Below are 20,048 nucleotides of genomic sequence, written 5' to 3'. Positions count from 1 at the left end.
AACTCATTCGATTTCAGTCCCTTACATAAAACATTAACTGAAAGAGATTTTATATACGCCTTATATGCTAGTTAATATCGTTTGTACCTTTTTCTTTTCAAAATTCCAGTAATTTACTCTTATTTTGTCATACTGCGATCCTAACAAATCGTAAATCTTAATCGAATCATTGTACTTCTTGTTCTTCAAATTTATCTTTGCTAATGTCTCTAATGCATATAAACTTTTAACCCCGTTGAACTCTTCATCTTGTAATTTCAACTCATCAAGAACAATGAATTGCAAACAAAAGCTTTCTAATTCAGCAATATTAAGTTTCTGAGATTTGTAAATCCCTAATAAATAATTCCAACTAGATGGGTTTTGAGGTGATTGCTGAATTAATGCTTTCACAAATTGAATTTCAGAATCTACTATTTCAGATGTAATTAATTCCGGATTGGAAAAATAAAGGAAATATCTATGACTCCAAGCTGAATTATTTCTTAAATCAGATAATATAATCTTTTCAACATACTCTAATTCCTTAGGATCTCTGAATAATTGAAATTTTTCAACTAACCATTTACGGTATGACCAAACGTGATGATTCTTAGGATCTGAATCTAACATAGCTTCCAAGATAGGAAATTCACGATGAGGTTCATATTTTCTACTAGTTTCAGTGGTTGTAGCTAAGATTCTCTCAATTATTAATTGTCGATAATTCCAAATTTGATAATTCTTTTCATTCTCCAACGCTACTTGTTCACACCAGTCTAACTCTTCAAATAAGTCCTTATTTAAATGGAGTAATATATCATATCTGTATATCCAGATAGTGTAATGAGATGCAAGTAACTCGATACCCTTTTGGGTGAGATATAAGGCTCTATCAGAATACTCTTCGTTCTGTAAAAGTGCTAGAAGTAATCCCATGGTAGTTTTATATTCTTCATCGTAAAGGATTTGACATAATTGGGGTTCTTCAGTATTGATCTTGACGGGTTCTACGTCATCAAATGTGTATTGTACTTCGCTCATGATAATAATTAACCAATAATGTTAGAAAGTTTACTTACTTGATACAATTGCAAATTGAACGGCTTATATGCTTCACAGTCGATGTGATGGTTTGATCACAAATTTCCCCTTTCGTCCTGTACAATGAGACAAGAAATTCGCTTAACAAACCTCATAACTATGGGGGTACTAAAAGTTCAGTCAGAATTACTTAACACTATACAAAAGACTTATTATAGTAATAATAGTAATAGTAATAAAATAGCATATCTGAAGTTTATTGTTAGTACAAGTAATATAGTACTAGTATAATAAAATTTATTGTTGTGCTGTATATCTACACACTTCAGGTAATTGCAATCGGCCGACAGTATACGGTGTAGAACCCAAATAGGGAAAAAAAGGTTTATCGACCGAAACTATAATTTTTCACGTCTTGCTAGAGGACATTAACCAGAATTAGCAAGTCAGTGGATGAGTAGCAATTCCTTGAATCTTCCGATCTCAGACCTGGAGTTACTACTATTGGCTGTTACTACCGGTTCTGTCATTTATTTGGTATTACTGTATCTCTATGGAAAATCTCAAGTACCAATCCTAGTTGCCATATTTGTTTTCAGTAATATGGTATCCCGGACTACGATATTTCAATCGTTTATACCTCGATTTTCTAAACAAGTAGATGTATTGATTGAAACATTATTTCCTTCCAGTAGTTCACTGTTGAAAAATGTTCCTACAACTCAGGGTCCAGGGTATGGGCAATTCTTAGCATTAAGTGATAATTCCAAGCTTGAACTTCTTACTGCAGTTAAATCACTCCAGGCTTATTCAGATAATGCCAAAAAGACGAATGATAGAAGAAGGAAATTATTCAAGTTAATGAGTTGGAGACAACAGAGATTATGTGAGGATGTGGGTTACTTGAACAAGTTGAAGAAGATAGATCAATCTATACAAACGAATCAAACTTTCTTGAATGCAATAGCTGACAAATCCATTGAGGATTTTGGACTCTCATACCATGATTTCGAAAAATTGAAGAATGATAGTAGTGTCAATCAAACATCTTCAAGTAATTATAGAGTCATAGAGGCAATTGGCCATTACTTACGTGATTGGAACAACAAGGGAATAGTGGAACTTAATCCCATTTTGGATTATACTAAGAAGCAATTAAATGAATTAATTCCGGTAGATCAAAGAGCCAAAACATGTATTATAGTTCCAGGTTCAGGATTAGGTAGAGTTGCTCATGAGATTGCCAATTTAGGGTCAGATAAGAATGAACCAACATTTGGAGCTGTCTATGCCGTGGAATATTCAGGATTAATGCATGCATGTAATAGATTCATATATTCTTCAACTGACAAGCCATTTGTGTTATTCCCATACGTCCATACATGTTCTAACTTATATGATACACCATCCCAATTCCGATCAGAGAAAATCATACCAGTTTTCGACAAACCCGACAATTTGCATTTGAGACATGATGATTTCCGATATTTCAAAATTGAAGATCCTGACAAGTACGAAAATATTGTCATATTGTCTGTTTTCTTTGTTGATACAGCTGAAAATCTACTTGATTATCTCGATGCAATAAACCATCTAACCACTCCAAACTCAAGAAACAATAAAATAAAGAGAGGGTTCTGGATTAATGTGGGACCTTTGAAATACGGTAGTGCAGCCCAAGTTGAATTAAATGCTGGAGAATTACAACAACTTCGACTGAAAATGGGTTGGAAAGATAAAAGCTTTATTAATAGTCTTAAACAAAAGGATATCGGAGAAAATGGTTTATCAGGCTATGTTACAGATAAGGATAGTATGTGGCAAGGGTATTACGGATTAAGTATGTGGTCCTCATCTAGAAAGGAGAATAGTACCAAGTAGAATTACTGTTTAACTTTCTTTCTTGTATATAGTAATCGGTATAGAAAATTATCTATCTATTGTATTGTACATATTTACTCTATTTATTTGGTAATATCAGAACCTTTATTGATTTGAATCTTTTTATCTTCACCACCACTTATAATACCAATATCAGAATCCCAAGAAACAGCAAATACTTTAGATTTTTCTTTAGATTCTTGTTCACCTCTAGTTATAGTATATAATGACTTTTCAGCTCTAACATCCCATACTTTGACAGTACCATCATGAGAAGCAGATGAAAATATATAATCATTAGATGGTGATGCAGTTAAACTTACTACAAAATTAGTATGACCAACTAATTTTGATGATGTTTGATCTGTAGTAGTAGAACTTATACGTGGATCATGCAAATTAATATGACGAGCAGTTGAACCCGATGCTAATAAATGAATGTTTGGTAATTGTAATACAGAAAGTAAAGAATATCTAGTATTTCTAGTATCCACACAACGAGAAGTAACTAAATCCCAAGTTTTAATAGTATGATCTTGAGATACAGAATATGCTACTGTGGAATCATTAATATCAAAAATAACATCTTCAACTGGTTGTGAATGACCTTCTAAAAGGGATAATGGAGAACGACGTCTGATAGTTGAATCTTGAACAGCCATCTTTCTTCTTTTCTTGGATGCAGTAGAAAGTACATTAGAATCATATTCTAATGGTTTTATAGATGTCATTTCTTTGTAATTTGTAGACCATACACCAACAACATTATCATACCCAGCAGATAAAATACGATTTGATTTATATTCAACTGATAATGATACTACTGGAGCTTTATGACCTTCAAGAATAGCTAAAGTTTTACCATCTTGAACTTCATCATCATCTATATCAGTTACTTCATCATTAGAAGTTTTCCATAATCTTACTTGTCTATCATTACCGGCTGATACAACACGAGTTGGTGATATCCATTGTACAGCTCTTATAGGACCTGAATGTCCAACATATTGTTTTTCAACATTACCTGACATATTATAAGTTCTTACTATACCATCATAAGAACCAGATAAAATTTTGGCTTGAGTAATGGTCATATTTGTTGATAATACTGATTTAGATTGAGGATTTATAGTATCAATAGAAGAAATCCAATCATCACTATTAAAAGATGCTAAAAATGATGGAGGTAATACGGCTCGAGTATATTCCAAACTTAAAAAGGCTTCACTAGATAACCCATTTTTAGTTAAATAATCTTGAATAGAAGTTCTTAAAAGAACTCCATCTATAAGAAAATCAAAGGGAATTGGTTTAGTTTCATCTGTTTCTCCTTCTCTACCTAATAAATGATTTACCACTTCTGATAATCCATATCTCTTTAATGATGCTGGCACATATAATGGAGCATCTGAAACATTTAATGTCTCATCTTCTTCCTTGGTGAAGAACTTGATCTTCACTTGAGACTTATCTTCACTCATTGTCTCTGTGCTGAATTATAAAATTTAATAAATTAATGCAATATTCATTAACTATGATATACGCTCTTGCATCCATCCCATATTTTTCAAATTTTTTTTCTCATCTCTGCGGCACGTGATGTCAAGATCGTGATCTAAGTTGCAACCACTTTTCACAGCCAAATATCAACTACTTGGTGGTTAGGTTAGAAGTTAAAACCTAACAGTCATATTGATCTTAGATGATTTCCTAGTCATGGCTGGGAATGATGCTCTCTTGATTAGTTTACCAAACATACTGGCGGTTTTCAAGCCGGCATTGGCGCCATCAATTAAGCCTACTCCATCAGTAAAATTAGCCTTACGTATTCGTGATGTAATTCTTGATTTCTTTATAGTGGAAATGGATGAATTTAAATTGACTTTAGAACTGGAAACAAAGGCACCTTTGTCACTAATACGTCCACGTTTGAAAAAGGATGCAATGGCCTTTCTGATTCTCTTCCATCGTCTGGACCGAGTGACTCTCGGAGGAGGTAAAGACCGCATCGGATTATTTAGTCTCTTTAGTCTTAATTAATGAATCAATCAATAGATATAAATCTATTAAGCGTTCAGCCAGCACAAAGAACCAGGTAACTGTTAATTTAGCCGCTTCAAGTGTTGCTTTGGTACACGTCCTAAAAAGACAGAGTTTCTCTCCGCGGGGACTCCGTGAGATTGACTCGGTTGAGATTACACATAATGATAGTATTTACAGAGTAATTAACACCTTAAACGTACCACATACCTTAAACACTCTACATATCCTCAAAACTTTCATCTTGCTTCCTTTGGAACATAATTTCCATTTCTTACAATTTAATAAACTTCCAATGACCTAATCTCTAACTGAGTCAAAAACCAATTTGTGCACGTGATCTACTCCATAATAATTTTTTAAAATTTCTAGGCTCCGATGAGATTCACTGAAAAAAAAAATTGACCGTGCTATAACCTGTTAACTATTGAATTGATTCTTGGGAGTCATTCTCTTCAAAGGATACAAATAAGCAGTTAAGATGTCTACCACACCAGACGTTGAAGTTCAAATCACCAAAGTGTTCGACACTATTTTAGTGTTAGATTTTGGATCACAATATTCTCATTTAATTACTCGTCGTTTAAGAGAATTCAATGTCTATGCTGAAATGTTACCATGTACTCAAAAGATTTCTGAATTGACTTGGAAACCAAAGGGTATTATTTTATCTGGAGGTCCATACTCAGTTTATGCTGAAGATGCTCCTCATGTTGATCATGATATCTTCAAATTGGATGTTCCAATTTTAGGTATTTGTTATGGTATGCAAGAATTAGCTTGGATTAATGGTAAAGGAGTTGCTAGAGGTGATAAAAGAGAATATGGTCCTGCCACTTTACAAGTTGAAGATGCTACTTGTGATTTATTTAAAGGTGTTGATCATTCTCAAGTTTGGATGTCTCATGGTGATAAATTACATGCTTTACCAACTGGTTTCAAAGTTGTTGCTACTTCTGATAATTCCCCATTCGCTGGTATTGCTCATGAATCAGATAAGATTTATGGTATTCAATTCCATCCAGAAGTTACTCATACTGCTCAAGGTAAGATTTTATTAAAGAATTTTGCCATTGATATTTGTAATGCTAAGAACAACTGGAGTATGGAAAATTTTGTTGATACTGAAATTGCTAGAATTAGAAAATTAGTTGGTCCAACTGCTGAAGTTATTGGTGCTGTTTCTGGTGGTGTTGATTCTACCGTTGGTGCTAAAATCTTAAAGGAAGCTATTGGTGATCGTTTCCATGCTATTTATGTTGACAATGGTGTTATGAGATTAAATGAAACTGAAACTGTATACAAGACATTAACTGAAGGTCTTGGTATTAATTTAACTGTTGTTGATGCTTCTGAATTATTCTTAGGAAGATTAAAGGGTGTAACTGATCCTGAAAAGAAGAGAAAGATTATTGGTAATACTTTTATTCATGTTTTTGAAGATGAAGCTGCTAAGATTAAACCAAAATCTGGTCAAGAAATTGAATATTTATTACAAGGTACTTTATACCCAGATGTTATTGAATCTATTTCATTTAAGGGACCATCTCAAACCATTAAAACTCATCATAATGTTGGTGGTTTATTAGAAGATATGAAATTAAAATTAATTGAACCATTAAGAGAATTATTCAAAGATGAAGTTCGTCATTTAGGTGAACTTTTAGGTGTACCACATGATTTAGTTTGGAGACATCCATTCCCAGGTCCAGGTTTAGCTATTAGAGTTTTAGGTGAAGTTACTAAGGAACAAGTTAAAATTGCCAGAGAAGCTGATTTCATCTTTATTGAAGAAATTAAAAAGGCCGGATTATATAAAGAAATTTCTCAAGCATTTGCTGCTTTATTACCAGTTAAATCAGTTGGTGTTATGGGTGATCAAAGAACTTATGAACAAGTTATTGCCTTAAGAGCCATTACCACTGTTGATTTTATGACTGCTGATTGGTTCGTTTTCGAAGCTGCTTTCTTGAAGAGAGTTGCTTCTAGAATTGTTAACGAAGTTGAAGGTGTTGCTCGTGTTACTTATGATATCACTTCCAAGCCTCCAGCTACTGTTGAATGGGAATAAATGTAACATACCATTATTATTAACATTAACATATATTTATATATATATATATATACATAGAAGTATCATATCTCCTTACTATAATACACTGTAATATTTAGACATCACTAATTACTAATCACTATCACCTATAGTAACATATTCTTGTCGCACAACATTGGCTACAAGTACATCCTCATCGTGTGATACTGTAAGCAAGAATTCATGATCTTCATGATATTGATCATTATGTATCAGAGGTTTCCCATTCTCATCATACTTTCTATACCAATCCTTAAACCTAAACTTTTTTTGACCCTCAATACTCAAGGATTTATATAACGCTTCCTTAGAAGCCCATGTTCCCGCGAAAAATATTAACCCTTGATTAGTATTGGTTATCTCTTGTAATTCTTCAAATTTCTTTAATTCATACTGAGGATGTAATATCCTTAAGCTTAGCCTCTTAACAAACTCATGATCCTTACTCAATAATTTTTTAAATCGGGTGATACTGGTAATGTCCACTCCAATTCCTCTGGTTATAGGAATTCTTACCATATTAATATTTATTGTATTCTGTCTATTAATGGGGGTACTCCCAGATTGATGATTATTGCTGACTACTACTTAGTATTTAGTGCTTAGTGCTTATTTTGATTTCCGCTCCGTTATCTGAAAATTGGGTGCGTACTGCGCAGTGAGTCAACTGAAAAATTTAGCGACGGCCTATGAATCATCACACTAAATACTATAGAATTATCGAAAAATGGCTTCTACTGTAGCAGGATCTGTACCTTTACCAAGTTCTCGTTATGATTTGTCGACTTACTGGGGTAGAGTTAGACACTGTGCTGAAATTTCAGATCCTACTATGTTATTGAACTCTACCAGAGATGTTGAAGATGCAAAAAGAAAGATCTGGGATTATAAGAATGGGGTATTAGGATCTATGACACCAGAACTTTGGAGAGCTAAAAGAGTTTTGGATTCGACTTTACATCCAGATACTGGGGAAACTGTATTTTTACCATTCAGAATGAGTTCATGTGTATTATCTAATTTAGTAGTTACAGCAGGTATGCTAACACCAAATTTAGGTACTGTTGGTACATTATTTTGGCAAGTTGCTAATCAATCATTAAATGTTGCTATTAATACCGCTAATGCTAATAAATCTCATCCACTAACTACTAAACAAATCGCCGTAAATTATTCTATGGCTGTTACAGCTTCATGTTCAGTAGCTTTAGGATTAAATGCAATAGTTCCAAGATTAAAATCTTTAAAACCAAATACTAGACTTATTTTAGGTAGATTAGTTCCATTTGCTGCAGTAGTATCAGCAGGTGTAGTTAATGTATTTTTAATGAGAAGTGAAGAAATTAAAAAAGGTATTACTGTTTATGATAAATCTGGTAATGAAGTTGGAACTTCTAAAACTGCTGCTGTATATGCAGTTGGTGAAACTGCTGCCAGTAGAGTTATTAATGCTACACCAATTATGGTAATTCCACCATTAATTTTAGTAAAACTTCAAAAGTCAAGATTTTTAAAGGGTAAACCAAAGAGTTTAGAAATAATAACCAATATTGGTTTAATCTTTGCAACTTCTTTAGTTGCATTACCATTTGCTCTTGCTGTTTTCCCTCAAAGAAGACACTTACCGGTGAAAAACTTAGAAGAAAAGTTCCATAATCTTAAAGATTCAAATGGAACTCCTATAGAAACTTTAGAATTCAATAGAGGTATCTAACTGTAAATAATTTATTAATACATATTATTATTATTATTATTAACTTTTGTATTATATACATTCTATTTTACTCTATTAACAGAAAATAATGCAAAACTTTTACATGAAAATGAACATTACCAGTATTTCCAATTATTAGTACCTGAAGTACCTATTTGATGCTCAATACTTATGCTATCCTTTAAGGCGGAGAATTCCTCTAAGGAGAATACGACATTTCTATTTTCTTCACTAACATCATGTTTGGTCAACATTGCTACTCCTTTTCCTCCTAAAGATGTTTCAAATGAATCAAAACCTTCTCTTCCAAATTCATTAATGGCTTTATGAATAGATTCTATTGGTGACGATTCATCAATTAAAGTTATTGCACATCCTCCACCACCAGCACCTGTCAATTTTGTTGCACCGATCTTATTAATATCAGCAATAACTTTAACTTTTTCTAAAGCAGGATGAGAAACTCCAATAGCTACTAATAATCCATGATTAATTTCTACTAATTCTCTTAAAGTTTCAAGTTCAACATGACCAAATTCAGGTGCTGTCATAATTTTATAAGCTTCAGAAGCTAAATTACCCATAGCATCTAAAATTGGAGAAGTTAATTTTGGATATTCTGAATTTCTTTTAGCAACTCCACCCACTAAATCCGCTGTACTTCTAGGAATTTTAGTATTGGTAAGGAGTAATTTCATGGAGGGGAAATTTCTCATGGTTGTACGAATAGATGGTTGAGATGGTACACTTACTCTTTGAAACATTACTGCTCCACCATAAGTTGCTACAGCATTATCAATTCCTGATGGATTACCATGAAAACATTTTTCTCCCATTAATGACCAATTATCAATAAATTCTAATTGATGAGTTTCATCTTTTGAAGATTTATCATGAATTGAAGTTGTTGGACTATTAATTTTCCCACTTAATACTGATAATGCAGCTGCTAAACATACACCAGTTGAAGCAGAAGATCCTAAACCTGCACCAATAGGTAAAGTAGATCTAATACAAAAAGTATTTCCTGGTACATCTTCAGTACATAAATGAGTATATAAATAAAGAAATGAAAGACATGTAGTAAAATGAGTTCTAGAAGGTATATCACCAAGTAAATTAGATATTTTATCGACAATTTCTGGAACTAATTCTTCAGTAGTTACTGGTTTTCCATTTTCATAAGTAATAAACTTTCTTATTTCAGTCCATGGTATATCATGTTTATTCCATGTATAACTAAGATCGATATCGGGGAATTTTAATGTAATTTCATTTTCATTATCATTCCTACTAACTTGTAAATATGCTCTTAAACTAAGAGCTGCAGCAATGGCTGGTTTCCCATATACTGCCGAATGTTCTCCGAAGATAATTATCTTTCCTGGAGCACTGACAAAGAATGTCGTTTCGGTCATTAAGCCTATAATAGGATGATATCTATTAAATTTAATGAATGGTTTTGGACATTTTTCACTTTTGTCGTATAACACAGACACTCACACAGATTGGGGTTGGTGATGTCGCGCGACAAAAGGCAGGAAGAAAAACAAAAATGTCAAAATGTCGCGGCTCTGAAGAAAAAAATCGTAGATGCCGTTGAATATTCACTACACCTTTGTTTACCAATTAGTTAAATCAGACAAAAGTCAGCCTACACACTGATTGACAACTTGGTGGATATGTCGTCACTTCAATTGAGAAGTAATCATATAGAGAGTCTCCCGTTAAAGCCGATTCAACCCACTCAATTTTGGACATTTGATAATGCACTTACATTATTACGAACTTGTCATGATCCATATATATTAGATGCATTAGATGAATTTTTACTATTACATAGTAAACTTCTATTCAATGCATTACCATTCCATAGTGTTGATAATAGTGAAAGTTTTAAAGATACCACTAAAGAAATCACTTTAAGATCTATCATATATACTGATATAACTAGTACTAATATTCATGATAGTAAAAATCTTTATAAAATATTAGACTTAAATGGGAATGAAATATTACGAGTTATAAGTCAATCTTATAAGAGAAATCCTGAATTTAAAACTTCACAATCCAATAAACTTAAGAGTAAATTACCTGATGATCGAGCTAAAAATCAAGAGAATAAACGACTTATTATATATACCAGAAGAATTCTTAAAGAAAGACGACTTATTTTAAAAATAGTTAATGAACTTTTAAATAATAAGACTAATAGTACTAAATCTCGGACTATACAAAATTTAGGTAAAGAATTATATTTATCTTCAGAATATCTTATTAAAGTTATACAAGCATTAAAAGTTACTATTGAATCAATAATTTCAAAATCTTATATAACCGGTATATCTAAACAATTAGATGATATTATTTATTGTGAAAATATCTTATTTGCTATTGAATTATGTAAAGTTACTGTTGATTTAGTATTTCAAAATCCTCGAATTGAAAATAAAGCTCGACTTGAATGGTTTAAATTAATGAATAATTATTCATTTGGTGCCATACTTGATTCATATATTGAATATAATGAATCATTAAGTATATTACAATCACTTATGAGTATAATTTCTATTCAATTTTTGGATTTAGATAATAGTTATGATACTACGACCACTAATCAAACTACTGGTACTACATTTGTAAGTGATGTTGAAGTAGTTAAACAATTACATGATTATATTTCTTCATCTATTATCATTAATCCAACAGTATTATATAGTTGGTTACTTATATTACTTCGAAAATTATATTTCATTCAAGAATTTCCCACCATAGAATCTTCTCATAAATTTATTAAATCAATTAGTATTGAAGAGTTAGATTCATATATTAATGAACTTTCTAATAAATGTGCTAAATTAGATATATTTGGTCATATTAAGGAATTATCTCAAATATTAAAATTTAATGATATTTATGCTGCTATATTATCTGGGATAATTATTTCAAGTTTACCAGTAATTACTATAAATGATAATATATCTGATTGTATTGCTAGTGTACTTAAATTAGCTCCTAATAGTATAATTACTAAATTCTTTGATAATGAATCAAGTATTAATGCTATAATCTTAGCTCGAGCTAAATTCCCCATTCAAATAACTCCTTATTTAAAATTAGCATCCATTAATGGGAATTTTGCTCTTGAAGAATTTAATGAATTAAAATCATATATTCATTTATTTAATCGAGAAGATTTTTTAAAGTCTCATGAAATTGATCAAGATAATACTGATTTAGTTAAATTATCTCAATTAATTGATGTTTATCCACCTTATGAATCCAATAAAAAGATCTCATTTATGTTTGATAAAGGTACTAAAGCTAAGATTTTACCATCCCTGAATCCAAATGAAGTATTAGTAACATTTTTATATAAATATAGTGGATGGGCATTATTAGGAAGAGTATTACAAAATACTTCTAAATTATTTGGTAATAAAGATCATGAAAAATTACAATTTATTATAAATATTTTACAATTATTAATTTCAGTTGTAAAAGATAATTCAAATGATGAAATTAAACAAGTCTTAGATTCAATGTCGGCCTATACTGAAGATTCAGATATAATTGAAGTTATATTAAGATTATTAGAACAAGGATTACATGCCAGAAATGTTGAAGTTATTACTTTAGTAATTGATTTATTAACTCAATTAATGCCAATTTATTCTTATAGAATATGGCCATGTCTTGCTAAATCTTCATTATTATCTCATGATGGTAAAGAAGGGATAATATCTACAATCTTTGGTAGTATAGAAATGAATCTGGGAGAATATAAATTAACTACTTCAATTATATATTTAACTGATACTTTAGTTGAAAATTGTTTATCATTAATTGAAGATTATCCCCTTAAATCAAAATCAATTATTCTTAGTAAATTCATTCAACATTTATTATTAGTCTTTGAAAGTTCAACTTATTGTAAATTTAAACATCCATTTGAAAATTTACAAATTGGGGTATTATCTTTAGATATATTTTCAAATATTTTAGCCGCAGTTCATTCAATTAATTCAATTAATAAAGTTACAAATGTATTTGGTGAAGCTGCTAATATAATTTTAGAATCATTTCTTGTAACTTCCGAAGAATATGCTCGATCAACTTCACCTATATTACAATTAATTAAATCATTTCCGGATATTTTAACCGTGTATGAAATTAATGATATTTCTGGATTTTGGTATGATAATTGGATTAGATGTTCATTAACATTTTCTCAATTAATTATTAGAATTAGATCTAATTTAAATTCTCCTCCTTCAGCGTTTGAAATTCATTTATTTACTTTATTACCTAATTTAGTGGCTGCTTATTCTCAATTTGATACTTATAGAAAGGAAGTATTGGATTTAATAACTTGTTTAACTAATGGGAAATGGGAAAAGGATAAACCATCATTATTATCTCATTTAGGAGAATATTATTCTCAAGTATTATTCCATTCAGTAGCAGTAGATTTAGATAATTCATTTGATGATTATAAAATTAAAGTATCATTATATGATTTCATATGTGCAGTTATGGGAGGAGATCAAGAAGGACTTTCAGTATTATTCTTAAGTGGTAGAGATGTATTTGGAGATTTTACTAATACCCCAACTACAACTACAACCAAAAAGAATATTTCTTTATTACAAATTATGAAAAAGAATGTTCGAGATATGAAATATTATCCTAATTCAGTTAGTTTACCCCTTGTAGATGCTATATCATTAACATTAAATTCTTGGACAGCCGGTCATAATACTGAAAATGATAATGAATTCATTAATGAATTAATTAATCGATTAACTCAAGATATTAATATTAATGGAGAATTAATATCTTCCGATGATTATTTATTACAATGTTATGAATTAAAATTAGCCTCGAAAATAGCAGAAGTGTTATCATTATACTTATTTACTTCTAAAAATCAACAAATTAATGATATTATATTTGAATTTATGGCTTCTGATAAATTTCTGAAATTAGCTAAGAATAAATTCATTGTTAGTGGTTATCGTCCATCACTTCAAACTAATGTTCAAACTTCATTTACATCATTATTTCCTCAATTTGAATTATATCAATTTACCAGTACTCTTAATAAAAGAAATCGATTTGGCATATCTACTTTATATAATTTACCATTAATGGATAATTTATTCCATACTCAAACAGCCTGGACTCAATTAAGAGAACAAGTTATAGCTTCAAGTATTAATTTACAATATTTAGATGCCCAAATCTCGAGTTCTAAATCGTTTGGAGCTTTAATAACTTCTTATTGTCGGAAATTTAATGGCCCATTAAGTTTGAAATTATTAGATTTTGTAATTCATTTATTAAATACAAATATTAATGAAGGACTTGCTTCAACGATATTTGAAGAAGTATATCAAGAACGAATTGAATTGGCATTCTATTTATTTTATTCACTTTATAGTAAGGGTGAATTAAAGAATAAATCAGAACAAATCTTTGAAGTTATTAAATATTCTCTTGATTTATTATCTAGTTCAAGTATGAACTTTTTACCATCATTAGCATCATCTCGAGGATATTATAGATCATTATTAAAGATAATTTATTGTGCATTAAGTTTAATTCAAGAAGATTCAGGAATTCTTATTGAATATTTAAGTATATTTCGAGATTTATTTGAATTAATCTTTACTAAGGGAACTAGAACTTTATTAATTGAATTACAAAATGAAGTCTATTTAAGTAAATCATCAGGTAAGAATCATAAATCAACTAAATTAAATGATAAAATTGATGATTTAATGATAATTCTTAGTATATTAAAAGTATTTGTTAATATGAAATCTTCTTTAGCATTACATAATGAAATGGCATTATTAGTTGAAGAAAATGAAACTATTAAAGCATTATTAAATCTTTATTCATTTTCTCATACTATAGAAGTTAATGATGAACATATTTTTGCCCAATTAAGTTTAATGTTTATTCAAGAATTAATGAGTTTTGAAATCATTGCTGAAAAATGTATAAATTCCGGATTATTTGTGGTATTAGTTGAAAGTTCAATATCAAAAATTATTAAAAATGGGAATCTTAGTGAATCAAATGGTGGTCAATATCATGCATTATGGACTAATGGAATATTACCAATAATTATAATTAGTTTATCAAAACTTGGTTCATCTATATTACCGGAAATTTGTGTGGCATTACAATTATTTAGTAAACAAATTGAATCTTGTATACAAAGTTGGCTGGAAGATTCTTCATCCATAAGAATTTCTACTTCAACTGTGGCTGAAACAAGTCAAATAATTTTAATTCTTGAATTATTAAAATCTCTTAATGTCACTGCCTATTTAAATGATGGAAATATTAATAATAATGATATTGATATTGATATTGATATTAAAGTATTACCAGGATTAGAATCTGAATCTAAGCGAGAAGAATTCATTCAATGTATTTCGAATTTATTGAAACATCCCAAATTCTTAACTTCTAGAGTTGTCCCTAGTTCATCAGAAGAAAGACGAATCATTGAAGCGGGAGGAGAAGTTCATGATAAGTTTGTTAATGATTTAATTAATGAGATCCGTAGTCTTAAGGAGTACCTTTCATAGATAGTGTATAGATAGTGTATACAACATATACATAACATATACAACATATATATAGCATACATAACATATACAACATATATATAGCATACATAACATATACAACATATACACACATTAATAATAAATAAATTCTAACTTCAATCGGTAGAGATGAAGTAATTCTTATGTACAAGTGGAGGAATTACTGCATCTGGTCTACTGGGATTATTAAGTAATGAATCATCAAATGTCCCCCTATACTGTGGAGTAGTACTTAATGTAACATTAGCTATAGTAGGAATATTCTTATTATCACTAACTTTAACTTTACCAGCAATTAACCTCTTCCAACTTTGATTACATTCTTGAATAATTTCAAGAGTTTGTTTCAGATTTTTATATTCACCATTAAATGCAAATTCATTTTGGGGTTTACCATCTGCTAACTTATAATCTCTAAACCAATGTCTTGTTGTTTCTAATAATCCTGGACATTTTGTAAATAAATGATGAATATCATAGACTTCTTTTGCTAAAGGATCTTGAGTATCTACAACAATTACTTTCCAATCTAATTCTCCATCATCAATTAATGCTAATGAACCTAAAATTTTAACTCTCTTAATTGTACCAGTAGGTAAAATCGCTGAACCAATTTCACAAACATCTAATGGATCATTATCACCGAAAAGTCCTAATTTTTCATTTTCTGTAGTAGGATCTTCCCATGTTTGTGGAAATGCTCCATAATTATGAATATATCCATGATGAGGAAATAAATTCTTAACAAATCTTACTTGTCCATTCTTAATATCTTGAACTATTGGATTACCATCTAATTTAGTACTAATTTCAAATTTTGCATTCGACCATCGAGGTACTTCTACAATCATATTAGCTTCTCTAGTTTCAATATTTAAATCTAATGGTATATCATGAAAGTATGATAATACTTTACCTGTCAGTTTATTAATAGCATAATTCTTAAAATCAGATGTATATTTAGTACCTTGATTAATATTACCTATACTATCAATTGTATTGGTGGTGGTGGTGGTGTAACTACTGGCACTTAAATGTTGGTAAGTAAGATTTAAACGAGCTGAAGCTCTAGTACAACTCATACTTAATGGTGCGCTTATAAACTTAACCAGTCTTGAAGAAAAGAACATGCTCACAAATCACGATACTCACTTATCTCACTGATAACATATAATTATACCCCAATTCAGTTGTCAGATTCGGAGTAGACTATCGAATATTCAATTTCCTGTTCCGACTAATTTTTCGGTACATTCCCCATTCCGAGGATGAAAAATCCCCACACCGGAAGTAAGGGTAAAATAGTACGGCTACAACAATGAATGAACAAGAAATGTTTATTTGGGGTAGTAACAAATAACGAGTAACGAGAAATGAGTTTAATGTATAATTAAACGTAAATAAATAAATAAATAATAATTAATTAAATAAATAATATATAAGAATTTTTAGGGTTTGTGGTGAATGTATGAGTTTAATTTGGAGCTTCACCAAGAAACTTAATGTTACCCTTTTCATCAAACCCTGAATTTTCATCGGAAATATTAACTATAGAACTAAGCTCTTCGATTTGAATTTTAGATAATCCCATTGGATCAGCAGGAATCCAAACTCCAGGACATATGGCTGAAACTACTGGCATATCATAAGCATGTTTATCATCAGTAGTATCTGGTTCAATATTATATGTAGCAGGTAATAAGCTCTTGGCATGTCTATAATTAAGGAAAACATCAGGTCTAATAAATCTTATAAGAGGATTCTTAGATTCAGTAGTTTTAAAATCTCGATCGGCCATTAATGGTATAATTGATTTTTCACTTTCATCTTCATTAAATGCTAAATCTTCATTAATTATATCTTGTTTAATTTGTTCAGATTCTCGAGCATCTTCAAGAATTTGTTTATCCATTTGAGTAGATTTCCTATTCTTTTTACGATCTAATACTTTAGATTTATATTCTGAAACTCCTTCATATGATGCAGTATTTGAAATTCCATCTAAAGCTCTCATACAATCAAATGGAACAACATTAATTAAATTATCAAATGCTTCATTAAGATGGAAATGACAAAATATTGTAAATAATAATCCAATAACTTGAAGAACAATTGGTCCCCAACCTTTACCAACAGCAAATATACCTAAAAGACAAATTTGTCCAATATAAAGTCCAGTAAATATTTGAAATAAGGCTCTTGGATAATGTAAACCTCTTGTATCTGGACTTTCAATGAATATATAAGTTAAATTATGAGAATAAGCAATAAAAATTAAGAAAAATGCCACGGTTGCAAATAATAAAATCATTGGAGAAATAATAGCATAAATTAATGTAATACATGCTAAATTTGTAAAGATTGGGAATGTTGTACCCCAAGCAACTGAACCTAAACCTGAAAATCTATTCCACTTCTTTCTAACAGTTCCATCTAAGAGATAACCTAAAATATAATATAAGAATAATCCCACTACTTGAAATAAAGCCCCTGAAGAAACTGTTAAACCTTGTAAAATAAGATAAGATATATAAAAGTTTGAAGATTTTGGTAAATTATTTGCAAGAACATCTAAAGCAGAAGTTGGCTTTTCAATAATTTGAGTTACCACTGAAGTTGCAGAAGATGCTAAAGCAGTGACTAAGAAACCATTAACCATTAAGAAAGCAAAATAAGTATTTTGAGTAAATAATTCAACTTGTTGAAGTGATGGAGCTCCAGCTACTTGAGCCATACCTCTAATAAACATTGGTAATAACATCATTAAAATTGCTAATAAAATAGTTGGTAATAATCCAGTAACTATACCTAATAAGAAATGGGGCATTCTTAAAATCCATCTTAACCAAGGTAATTTATTAGTTAAATAAGTAATATTTGAAATTACCCCAACAAATGCTACAGGAATAGCCCATAAAATAATAAGTGTAACAACAGCAGAAAATGCAATAGCTCTTCTAGTAATTCTTTCCCACCAAAAGATTCTTAAATTAGACCAATTAACTTCAGATGGTTCAATACCTGTAAAAACTGGTTTCATTCTTAAAGGATTATGATGAACCGTTGATTGATAAGCTAATTGAGCATAATATTGATTTTCAAATTCAACAAAGATTGAATTCTTTGGTTTATTAGTTCTGAATTTCTTTTGTAACTTTTTAATTTCAATATTTAATTTAGGAATTTCTTCTTGACAATATCTAATAGTATCAGTCTTTTTAGAAAAGAAACCACCAATTTTATGTCTTGGTCTTTTATTTTCAGGAACATAAGCACTAATTTCATCGACTGGTTCTAAGACTTCTTTCTTTTTATCAGCCTTTAATTTGTTTTTAACAGCAGTTTTTAATAATTTATTTTCAGCTGCTTCTAATTTATTAACTAATTGAATTCTTTTATTAACTTTACCTTCTAATTCACGTTGAGTTCTAGGAACATAAATTCTTCTAACTCCACTAAAAATTTTAAAGAATTGCTTTTCATCTAATAAAGTATCTGGGACACCTTGAAATAAAACTGTTCTTGAAGATAACTTTTTTGCATATTTTGGAGATGATAAAACGGCTGTTCTTAAAGAATTATAAAAGAATAATTCACGATAAATAACAAAGATAACTCCTCCATAAAAGATCCAACTCATAAATGCATGTGCATAATATCTATGTTTATTTTTAATATTTGAAATAGATAATTGATCTAAACCAGTTTGTCCAACACCATTTGTTGCATTTATTGGTAATAAAATTGTCCAAGTTAACATACCAAATAAGAATGTTAAACCAAAAATGAAAAGAAATCTTAAAAAGAGATAACCATCAATACCTGCTTGTTGAATAATAAATGAATGAGGTTTTGTTAAAAGTATAAAAATCCATGATACTGGATCCTTTGGTAAAGGAGTTGGTCTTTGTTCTTCAGGTACAAGTTCAAATGAAGATTTTGGAGAATAGATTCTTTTAAATTTCAATCTTAATAATAAGAAACATACTATAAATATTCCAAATAAAATTAAATTAGCCACTAATGTGGAAAGAACAGCAGATGTAGAAGTTGCTGTTGTTGTAGCCATAATGATAATTTATTAATTTTATAATTTGGGGGGTATGCAAAATGTGGTTGATGAGGTGAAAAATTATGGGTGGATGATTACGATTAAAGAACAAGGTGTACGAGACCCGTTAATATCCAACAAGAATATACAGGCTTTAGTTGAATAAACAAGTTATAATGGTACTGCGAAAGTATAAAGAAAGTAAACAGTAATAATAAGAAATTAAACTCGAAATTACAATGGAATTGAAATCGAATTCGAATTCAAGTCGAAGTGGAAGTCGAAGTCGAAGACAGAAATGGAACCCGAAATTGAAATTGCCTAAACTGAAACGCAATGAGGTGGAGACTATATTATTCACAGTGTCGGGGTTAAAATGATTTTGGTTACAACTCTACAATTACACTCAATATTTCTACATTACTATACATGTATATTTATTAGTCTACTGATTATTGGGTTTGTATTGCGTGACTCTATTGACTACGAGAGATTCGCCGTGTCGATTGCTGTATCCCATTTCAAGTCAAAACAAACATTGATCAAATTTCTTTGTCGATGAGGATGACACAAAGCAGCCATGACATTTCCGCTGAATATTGACCAGGGCTGCGATGCGAC

The 20,048-nt window shown here is 30.2% G+C and overlaps 11 protein-coding genes across 11 annotated transcripts; 4 read left to right on the top strand and 7 right to left on the bottom strand. All coding sequences in view use genetic code 12, as the record gives it.

The window, feature by feature from the left end:
• Nucleotides 1–60: 60 nt before the first annotated feature.
• RAM2 (bifunctional protein farnesyltransferase/protein geranylgeranyltransferase) lies at nt 61–1,023 on the bottom strand (the record flags this gene model as incomplete). Its single annotated transcript, XM_064885271.1, has 1 exon — nt 61–1,023. One exon carries the CDS (start codon nt 1,021–1,023, stop codon nt 61–63), a length of 963 nt encoding a protein of 320 aa, XP_064741690.1.
• A 227-nt stretch (nt 1,024–1,250) lies between these two features.
• On the top strand, nt 1,251–2,946 carry RJT21DRAFT_16594 (uncharacterized protein). The gene has a single exon (XM_064883528.1). It carries the CDS (start codon nt 1,477–1,479, stop codon nt 2,902–2,904), a length of 1,428 nt encoding a protein of 475 aa, XP_064741689.1. The 5' UTR covers nt 1,251–1,476; the 3' UTR covers nt 2,905–2,946.
• YTM1 (Ytm1p) lies at nt 2,945–4,427 on the bottom strand. Its single transcript, XM_064880918.1, has one exon. It carries the CDS (start codon nt 4,383–4,385, stop codon nt 2,988–2,990), a length of 1,398 nt encoding a protein of 465 aa, XP_064741688.1. The 5' UTR covers nt 4,386–4,427; the 3' UTR covers nt 2,945–2,987.
• A 150-nt stretch (nt 4,428–4,577) lies between these two features.
• Nucleotides 4,578–4,913, bottom strand: RJT21DRAFT_124670 (uncharacterized protein; the record flags this gene model as incomplete). Its single annotated transcript, XM_064882793.1, has 1 exon — nt 4,578–4,913. One exon carries the CDS (start codon nt 4,911–4,913, stop codon nt 4,578–4,580), a length of 336 nt encoding a protein of 111 aa, XP_064741687.1.
• Nucleotides 4,914–5,290: 377 nt separating this feature from the next.
• On the top strand, nt 5,291–7,118 carry GUA1 (GMP synthase (glutamine-hydrolyzing)). Its single transcript, XM_064880917.1, has one exon. It carries the CDS (start codon nt 5,426–5,428, stop codon nt 7,013–7,015), a length of 1,590 nt encoding a protein of 529 aa, XP_064741686.1. The 5' UTR covers nt 5,291–5,425; the 3' UTR covers nt 7,016–7,118.
• PPT2 (holo-[acyl-carrier-protein] synthase) lies at nt 7,119–7,662 on the bottom strand. Its single transcript, XM_064880916.1, has one exon. It carries the CDS (start codon nt 7,553–7,555, stop codon nt 7,130–7,132), a length of 426 nt encoding a protein of 141 aa, XP_064741685.1. The 5' UTR covers nt 7,556–7,662; the 3' UTR covers nt 7,119–7,129.
• On the top strand, nt 7,663–8,780 carry RJT21DRAFT_118026 (uncharacterized protein). The gene has a single exon (XM_064880915.1). The coding sequence runs from the start codon at nt 7,764–7,766 to the stop codon at nt 8,748–8,750; it is 987 nt and encodes a 328-aa protein (XP_064741684.1). The 5' UTR covers nt 7,663–7,763; the 3' UTR covers nt 8,751–8,780.
• Nucleotides 8,761–10,190, bottom strand: ERG12 (mevalonate kinase). Its single transcript, XM_064880914.1, has one exon. The coding sequence runs from the start codon at nt 10,166–10,168 to the stop codon at nt 8,867–8,869; it is 1,302 nt and encodes a 433-aa protein (XP_064741683.1). The 5' UTR covers nt 10,169–10,190; the 3' UTR covers nt 8,761–8,866.
• Nucleotides 10,191–10,393: 203 nt separating this feature from the next.
• On the top strand, nt 10,394–15,434 carry NUP188 (Nup188p). Its single transcript, XM_064880913.1, has one exon. It carries the CDS (start codon nt 10,433–10,435, stop codon nt 15,353–15,355), a length of 4,923 nt encoding a protein of 1,640 aa, XP_064741682.1. The 5' UTR covers nt 10,394–10,432; the 3' UTR covers nt 15,356–15,434.
• Nucleotides 15,435–15,464: 30 nt separating this feature from the next.
• Nucleotides 15,465–16,568, bottom strand: RJT21DRAFT_118023 (inorganic diphosphatase). The gene has a single exon (XM_064880912.1). It carries the CDS (start codon nt 16,504–16,506, stop codon nt 15,493–15,495), a length of 1,014 nt encoding a protein of 337 aa, XP_064741681.1. The 5' UTR covers nt 16,507–16,568; the 3' UTR covers nt 15,465–15,492.
• Nucleotides 16,569–16,850: 282 nt separating this feature from the next.
• RJT21DRAFT_79745 (uncharacterized protein) lies at nt 16,851–19,445 on the bottom strand (the record flags this gene model as incomplete). The annotated part of the gene is made up of 1 exon (XM_064885229.1): nt 16,851–19,445. The coding sequence occupies one exon, from the start codon at nt 19,443–19,445 to the stop codon at nt 16,851–16,853; it is 2,595 nt and encodes an 864-aa protein (XP_064741680.1).
• Between the last annotated feature and the right edge of the window lie 603 nt (nt 19,446–20,048).

The sequence above is a fragment of the Scheffersomyces amazonensis genome, assembly GCF_036850825.1.
Source record: "Scheffersomyces amazonensis strain UFMG-HMD-26.3 chromosome Unknown RJT21scaffold_1, whole genome shotgun sequence".
NCBI classification, from domain to species: Eukaryota; Fungi; Ascomycota; class Pichiomycetes; order Serinales; family Debaryomycetaceae; genus Scheffersomyces; species Scheffersomyces amazonensis.
This window is presented reverse-complemented; position numbering and strand designations above follow the sequence as displayed.